This window comes from Sander vitreus, chromosome 15 (assembly GCF_031162955.1).
Source record: "Sander vitreus isolate 19-12246 chromosome 15, sanVit1, whole genome shotgun sequence".
Classification (NCBI taxonomy): Eukaryota; Metazoa; Chordata; class Actinopteri; order Perciformes; family Percidae; genus Sander; species Sander vitreus.
Genome location: NC_135869.1, coordinates 1,818,962 through 1,827,976, shown reverse-complemented (window position 1 = coordinate 1,827,976; position 9,015 = coordinate 1,818,962). Strand labels below are relative to the sequence as shown.

The 9,015-nt window shown below is 41.8% G+C and overlaps 1 protein-coding gene across 1 annotated transcript in view; it reads left to right on the top strand.

Moving 5' to 3' along the window:
- The first annotated feature begins 1,101 nt into the window (after positions 1-1,101).
- Positions 1,102-9,015, top strand: part of LOC144529547 (proteasome activator complex subunit 3-like) — a 30,374-nt gene continuing 22,460 nt past the window's right edge. Inside the window, exons 1-4 of the mRNA XM_078268678.1 lie at positions 1,102-1,588; positions 1,849-1,881; positions 2,050-2,112; positions 3,232-3,336. Coding sequence (XP_078124804.1) covers positions 1,547-1,588; positions 1,849-1,881; positions 2,050-2,112; positions 3,232-3,336 — 243 coding nt within the window. The 5' untranslated portion in view covers positions 1,102-1,546. The remainder of the gene's footprint in view (positions 1,589-1,848; positions 1,882-2,049; positions 2,113-3,231; positions 3,337-9,015) is intronic.

Here is a 9,015-nt window from a genome sequence, read left to right as displayed (position 1 = left end):
TTCCCGTAATTTTAACTAAATTCCACAAACAAATGCTCTTAGCATGGTCGTTAATCTACAAACATAATTTCTCCCCACATAGGTGCATCATCTGGAATAATCGATTTATTTTATAAAACTTGGTTCAATAATAACATAGTTCTAGTATCCCAACTACTAAATGATAATGGATCGTTGCTGAATTATTCTGAATTCCTTCACACTTTTGGCATTCCAATCACCCCAAGAGAGTTTGCAATTGTTATGGATGCCATCCCATCTGGTATTTTAACTCTCTTAAAAGGGACTGGAAAACCAGATTGCCTACCAGCTTTGGACCCTAAGTTGACCTCAGTTGGTAATATATGTTTCGCTACCACAACGAGGAATAATAATCGTAACATTCACTCTTTATTCCAGAGAGATGTCACCAGCACCCTTAATGTTGTTCCCTATTGGTCTAACTTTGTTGACAACCTGAATTGGGGGAATATATGGAACCTTCCTTACAAATACCTCCTTACGAATAAAGTAAGAGAAGTCTCTTTCAAAATCATACATAGGTATTATCCTGCTAAGTAATATCTCCTTAGATTTAAGCTTGACATATGTGTTAACTGTTCTTTTTGTGGAATATGTCCAGAAACAATTGTGCACCTGTTCTGGCAATGTCCCTACACCACCACTTTCTGGAAAGATCTCTCTCGATACATTACTGATAAAAGATGTACTGTTTGGTTTCCATGACAACAAAAGTAAAAAACAGAAAGAAATATACCTAATTAATTTATTGATCATTTTAGGGAAATATCGTATTCACAAAGCCAAATTTAGTAACTCTAAACCTTCTTTTATTGCTTTTGGTAAGGAAACGGAACAGTACATCAAAACCATCTATGATTCAAAAAATAAGAAAGCTGCTAAAACCATTCAGTTATGCTCTATTTTTAATGTATATATTTGAAACTCCCCCTGGCTCTGTTCTTGACTTATGTTTTTTCTGTATTAATGACTCTGTTTGCTTGCTTTTACTGTTTGTATCGTAAAGATTTAATAAAGATTTATTAAAAGAGTCATATGAGCATGCGCAGTGCAGGCGACGCGGGCGGGCGCAGTCCCGCGGCTCTGCTCGCGTCCATTATGCGCGTTCATCGTGCAAAATGTAATAATTCTGGATTCGCTTCTAGTGAATGTTAAAAATGTTAAAAAAGTGACGTTTTAAACAAGGACCCTTTACGTGTTCGGGCTGGTAAGTTGATGTACCCCGAAACAAATTATCCGCTGAAATATTATAGACGTTTCTTTCGCCATGTCTATGTGAAAAGTCTTTCTGGGCCATGGGGTGCAGTACCACCGTTATCCGCTAAGCCCATGGTGGCTTTAGACTTGGCGCTCTTCCTGGGGGCTTGTTACCCCCTTGGAGAAAACAAACGTATTAATTTTGCGCGTCGCTGTCTGATTACGTCACTGTCGTGTGGAAGTGGCGCATGCGGTGTTATTTGAGCTACAGTAAAAAAAAGTTTAGCTTTGCTGGACACCTGCGCAGTTTTCACGTTTATTCCACGCCATGTCATCTCTTCTGAAGGTCGATCGCGAGATGAAAACCAAGGTAAGTTTGTGAGCTACCCGGCTCCTCAGAGACACACCATGATGTCCGAGAACACTGCAACTCTCACTGACGTTAACGTAACGTTACACTTTCCACCAGGTTTCTGTAACTGACTAACGTTAATAATACTGGAGTAAAGTTATGAGATTACAATCGTTTAGGGATGCTAAACCCAACTTGAAAACCTGTTGTCACACTGTTGGGTTATTATTAAAGCATAACGTTAGAGGTGTTCTAACTTTCCGTCAATCTGTTGACAGGTGGAAGCATTCAGGGAGCAGATCAGCAGTGAGGTAAGAATTTTACATACTGCTAATCTAAGATTTTCTCTAAAAATGTGATCCTCTCTTTACTCTCTTTCTGTCTTCAATGTCCTTTCTACTCTCTGCTTCATGTTAATAACGTTCCTGTTGAGTGTTTCTTTTTTATCACAAAATGTTCTCTCCTGTTTGTTACTGTAGGCCGAGCACCTGGTCGCCAGCTTTTTCCCTCGAAAGCTTCTGGAGTTGGATAACTTTCTAAAGGTAAGTGACCTGACTGAAGGCTTGTTTCACAGTGCAACTACCTTTTAAGTTATCATACATATTTTAGTCTACTCATGGATGTGTTATAAGACGTCCTATTAGGTGTGGCAACACCTGTGGTTACTGGTGGTAACAACAAGTGCACTCTAGACATTAGCAAACAATAACATTGAATTACATGCTGTTTCTTGTCAATCCTTCCAGTGTATGAAGCATGTGCGTCAAAACCATTTTATAAGAGGCCTATCCACTTTGCAAATTATTAGTTTAGACAGTTGGAGCCGGTTCATGTGGCTCTGGAAACAGAAGTATGGAGTCCCCCAGCTGGAGCTGCTGCCTCTGCGAACCTTCCCAAATAAGAATGGATAGTTTAACCCCCCCACACACACACACACACACACACACACACACACACACACACACACTCTTTTACCCTGTTTTTGTCCAAAACATATCAAGAACATCAGCCTTTCCTCTCTGAAAGTAATACATTCTTTCATTTCTGTTAGTTATTTATAACTTACTTTAATCACTGCTTTGTCACTTACTCACTGAGCCTGTGATATATTGTTGTAAGCTCAACTGCCCGAAAGTATGTAAAAAATGTCTGTGTAAACAAAGCCACCAAGATAACTCGCTAACAACATAATCTTTGAGACGTCTGCTTCAGGTCTTTGTAATTCTTAGTAGAAATGATTGGAAGATAAATGTAGTTTATTGGAGAATGTCCTCTACGCTTAGTTAATTTAACAGAAATTGCAATTGCATGCAACCTTAAAGACATCCTCAAGTTTAAATAAACCAAGTGTTTTCTTTTAAAGATGGCTAAATAACTTCAAATGTGATCTGGGGCTGACCACTTCCTCTGGGTGAAATTACAAAATGTACCCTTTTTATTTTAGTATAGATAGATAGATAAAAGTATCAAATCACCAGAACACAGGAAATGACATCTGCTTGGTTAATTCTTTTTTTCTCTGTCATCTCTCTACTGTCTGTGAGAAAGGTATAACAATGCCCCCGAAAATACTTGAAATGTGTTTTTTAGGCTTATGTAATATTGCTTTATTCTTTTGTACAAAAGGTATTTTAAACCCTTTCCATGTGGTCTTCATCCAGGAGCCGATTCTCAATGTGATTGACCTGAAAGAAATCCATTCAGAGATCAAGTTCAAAGTCCCAGACCCGATTCTCTTCAATAACAGCCATGATGGTGTGGACATGGTAAGCCTGCAGTATATTCTATGAGGTGTAGGTTAGTCATCATGGCACAGCTAGTGGCTGAATACTCAGTTGAACAACTCATTCTGCGGAAAAACAGAAACAATTAAAGATTTAAGAGATTAAAGATTTACTTACTTAGTTGTCAGAGATGCACACCAGGTGCACCCACACACTTGAGCGGATCTATACAATAATATAATAGATGGTTAACTACTGAGAATACATTTCTGCACTGTAATGGACAGTAGGGCTGTTGGAACAAATACTGAAAGTCGAATATAATTTGAATAGTAAAAAAAAACAATACTATTTGAATGCTGAAATTTCTATTTTCAGTGTGACTTTTCTTATAAATATGTTGGCTAACGTTAGCTAATCTCCCTCTTCTCGCCTTGGCCTACCCGCATGTGTCACTCATGTCACGACTTATGAACAATAACTTAGCGGGAGTGAGAAACGCAAGGCATTGTGAGGTCTAAGCTTACGTTACTTAACGAGTAACGTTACTACAGCATTACGGAGCTAACGTTACGTACCTAGTAAAGTTAGTAGAAGGGGGAGTGACAGGCTACTGCTGGAAATCGGAAGGACGGGAAATAGTTTTAACATTACTTTAAAATCGACATCCACCGAGCCAAAGTGCTTATGTTATCAATCGTTGGCTCGTTCTTGTTTTCTAACTGTGTCGCGAGGTATAGTAACATTAGCTTAGCTGGGAGCTTCATGGAGACAGCTAAAGTTTATGTTAGCTGCCCTACAGCTGTCAGTTAGCTGTGACTTCATATATTACCTTCTAATAGCTGTATTCTCAGTAACGTGACAATCTGCAAGAAACAAGTTGCTTATAAATCACTAAAATAGTAGTGACAACACGGTTTTGTTTTGTTATTAATGCAGTTAGCATTGTTTGTTACTTATCTAGTTTATGACAAATCGTTTTGGCTGTGTTTTCTAACATGATGTCATTGTGCTAACCAAGCACCGTTAGCCTTTACAAAAATGCCGCTTCACTACACTTGTTAGATAATGTTTCATTACAGAGTTCCCTGTTGATTTGTGTTTGTCGCTGTGTACTTGTGATGGGAAATTAATGTAAACAAAGTTGCGTGCAATGCGCCATGACATAGGTCCCCTTCAAGGCCAGGCTAATGTTAGAAGTCCCTCTAGTGGACAGAACGTGTAACAACAACCACATGCCTATAGTGGCATTGATAATGCATAAGCCTGAGTAGTGTATTACATATTATTTAACAGGCTACAATTGAGCATTAAATATTCACAAATATTTTAAACAATATCAAATGGAATTTGAATGGTATTATAGAGGAAGATCGACAGCTCTAATGGACAGTGGCTCCTTACTAGCCTATAGAAACTAGCCAATGGAGAGTAAAATAATGACTTAGTCATTTAGTTAATTTGGTCCTTTTTCTAAACCCCTAGCCATTTGTACACACTAGGATGTTAATGATTAACAGTTAACCGACAGTAAGAACTTTGATAAAAAATAAAATACTGTTCAGTTAGAGATTCAAGATTCAAAATCCTTTTATTAATCCCACAATTGGGAAATGCACACTGTTTTTGCATTTTAAAAGACAAATAGGCTATTCAATCAATTTTCTAACTGCTAGTTAACCTGCTGGTCAAGGTAAACTTTATTATCCACAAGTAGGAAATTCATGTGGTCACCATTACACGCTCCATTGTTATACAGCCTACTGCAGAACATAAACAAATACAGAAAACGAAAAAACAAAACATTGAAGAAACATGACAAGCATGTATAAATAAATACAATAGTTGAGTGCTGATATATACAGTATGCTCATAGTTTAAAATAGGGGTGCACCGATCCGATATTAAGATCGGATATCGGCCCCGATATTGACAAAATAGTCAGTTTTGGGGGGGTTTTTTCCCCTCCGTCGCAGCACTGGGACCCCGGTTAACTGCGTACCCTTCTCACTCATGGTAGTAACTTTATAACACAACAATTAATAACCCACAACTAACTTTCTTTAAAAGGATAAAACACCATAGCACATAACAATTTGTGACTTAAACCGTTTCTAACACTAATAATTTTACATTTACAAATGTAGCTACACCGCCGAACGGCATGTTGGGTAACATTATAGCTGCTAGCTAGCCAGGTAGCATAACAGTCGGTTAAGCTGGGAGAGGCTCCAGTCGCTACTGCACATTCAAGAACAGAGAAGAAAGTTAGAGGATGAAGAAAGGTTTTTTTGTTTCTAAAAAATCTGACATAATTTACCCACGTTGTTGCCCGTCGCTCTAACGTTACTCGGCCGTGCTAATGTTACCGTGCTAACGTTACGGTGCTAGTTACGTGAAAGACTTGTCACTTCAAGCATGCAGTGGAGCAACATTATGAACGCAATCCAGCTACGGTACAATTGACCTGTTGCTTCTTAAGAAAATCTGTTGAAGAGGGTGGGTTGAATAATTTAGAATTTGTTCTGTTTGGCTGTCAGAGGAAATGTGGAACTAACAGCAGTCCCAATAGAGTCAGAGCGCATTGCGTCATACTCTAAAACAACCCACCAGAGGGGAAAACAATTGGCAATACAATATGCAACTATGGGCTGAACCACTAAAAAAAGGCCTGTAGCTAGCGGGAACAAAATCAGAATTAAGCATGTAAATGATTATTTTAGAAACGTATGTCTACCAGAGAGACACTGTTAGTAAGCTAATGTTAGCTATGTGTTACCAAAATAAGTCACTTGCAAACATAATACCGCATAGCTTTATAAAACTTAGTTATGGGTTCTTTACCCTGTTGGTAGTGCATCCCACCACACATTAGCTTTAGAGATTTTCAGTTGCAATACAAGTCAATGGAGAGTTAGTCTCGCTTTGCCAGACCCTCCTCCAAAGCGCGCTGGTGGAGAGTCTGGCTACTCCACATAGCATTCGGGATGAGAGGAAAACATGCTCTAGTTTATTGGCATTTCTTTAAACCAATCACAATCGTCTTGGGTGGTGCTAAGCACCAGAGAAAAGCCGGGGTGTCGCTGCAAAATAGGCTTGGAAGGAACTTGTTTTGGTGGGACATGTGAACGTTTAAAAGTTGTTTTAGTCTTGCATCAGAGAACACCGATTAGACAGATAGTCAGCTAGCTGTCTGGATTTATCCTGCAGAGATCTGAGAAAAGGTCATGTAATAGGCTTCCAAAGTGAAAAAGCCCAAAGTCCACCCCAAAGGGACTTACCATTTCCAACAAAAACACTGTTCACAAACTGCTCCAAACAGCTCTATTGTAGTCCAGCCTTTACTTCAGAGATGGAACGTGCGTCACTTTGTAACACACGTTATAATGCTTGCCTAGCTGCTAGCATGGCACGCCCTCATACTCTACTTTTGACTGTCTAGTAGTCCTTACCTAGGTACTGCACATGTGCAACTCCCAACAAAGATGGAACAGAAGTGCGATGCCTCACTCTGTAGCTAACACAGAGAGCTCAACACACAGGGTGAAAAGAGCAGCTGCAGCAATGTGCAGTACAACAAAAATATGGTGTTTTTTGAAAATGAAACCATGTAAACCTATTCTGATATAACCTCTAAATACAATTATGAACCTGAAAATGAGCATAATATGAGCACTTTAAAGGCAGAGTTGAGTCATTCTGTGAAACAAGGTACTAACAAAGAGACAGTTTGCACTCTAACACTCCATGGCGAGCATAGACGGACAATGAGTGGACCCGACCCAGGGCATATTCCCAGGCAGCAGGACTTATATCCTCACCAAGCTCTGCAGACCAAGCATTGTGTAAAGCATCAGAGGTTGTTGTCTGACTCTCGAGAAGAGTATTGTACAGTATTGAAATTGAACCTTTGAGACTTGGGTTAACACCAAGTATGGTAACAGTGAGAGTAGGGGAAGGGAGGGCAGAGAAGCCAGGAAAATGATTGCGAACAAAATCTCTGACTTGCAAATATCTAAAGAAATGAGTGGGCTGCAAATTGAAAACCTGAGCTAGTTGGTCAAAGGAAGCAAGAAAGAAATATGCCACTAATGTAAAGCTTTATTGTGTGTGTGTGTGTGTGTGTGTGTGTGTGTATATATATATATATATATATATATATATATATATATATATATATATATATATATATATATATATCTCTATCTATCTATCTATCCATCTTCATCTGCTTATCCGGGGTCGGGTCGCGGGGGTAGCAGCTCAGCAGGGGACCCCAAACTTCCCTTTCCGGGCCACATTAACCAGCTCCGACTGGGGGATCCCGGGCGTTCCCAGGCCAGGTTAGAGATATAATCCCTCCACCTAGTCCTGGGTCTCCCCCGAGGCCTCCTCCCAGCTGGGCGTGCCTGGAACACCTCCTAGGGAGGCGCCCAGGGGCATCCTTACCAGATGCCCGAACCACCTCAACTGGCTCCTTTCGGCGCAAAGGAGCAGCGGCTCTACTCCGAGCTCCTCACGGATAACTGAGCTTCTCACCCTATCTCTAAGGGAGACGCCAGCTACCCTCCTGAGGAAACCCATTTCGGCCGCTTGTACCCTGGATCTTGTTCTTTCGGTCATGACCCAGCCTTCATGACCATAGGTGAGGGTAGGAACAAAAAACTGACCGGTAGATTGAGAGCTTTGCCTTCTGGCTCAGCTCTCTTTTACGTCTAGCGGTGCGATAAATTGAATGTAATACCGCACCTGCTGTGCCGATTCTCCGACCAATCTCCCGCTCCATTGTCCCCTCACTCGCGAACAAGACCCCAAGGTACTTGAACTCCTTCACTTGGGGTAAGGACTCATTCCCTACCTGGAGAAGGCACTCCATCGGTTTCCTGCTGAGAACCATGGCCTCCGATTTAGAGGTGCTGATCCTCATCCCAGCCGCTTCACACTCGGCTGCGAACCGATCCAGTGAGTGCTGAAGGTCACAGGCCGATGATGCCATCAGGACCACATCATCTGCAAAAAAGCAGCGATGAGATCCCCAGCCCACCCGAACTGCAGCCCCTCTCCACCCGACTACGCCTCGATATCCTGTCCATAAATACTACAAACAGGATTGGTGACAAAGCGCAGCCCTGGCGGAGGCCAACTCTCACCTGAAAGCGAGTCCGACTTACTGCCGAGAACCCGGACACAGCTCTCGCTTTGGTCGTACAGAGATTGGATGGCCCTGAAGGGACCCCCCTCACCCCGTACTCCCGCAGCACCTCCCACAGTATCTCCCGGGGCACCCGGTCATACGCCTTCTCCAGATCCACAAAACACATGTAGACTGGTTGGGCATACTCCCAGGCTCCCTCAGGATCCTTGCAGAGTAAAGATCTGGTCCGTTGTTCCACGACCAGGGACGGAATCCGCATTGTTCCTCTTCAACCTGAGATTCGACTATCGACCGAACCCTCCTTTCCAGCACCTTGGAGTAGACTTTACCGGGAGGCTGAGAAGTGTGATACCCCTGTAATTGGCACACACCCTCTGGTCCCCCTTTTTTAAAAGGGGAACCACCACCGGTCTGCCACTCCTTAGGCACCGTCCCAGACTTCACGCAATGTTGAAGGCGTGTCAGCAAGACAACCCCTCCACACCCAGAGCTTTAAGCATTTCTGGGCGGATCTCATCAATTCCTGGGGCTTTGCCACTGTGGAGTTGTTTAACTACCTCAGCAAC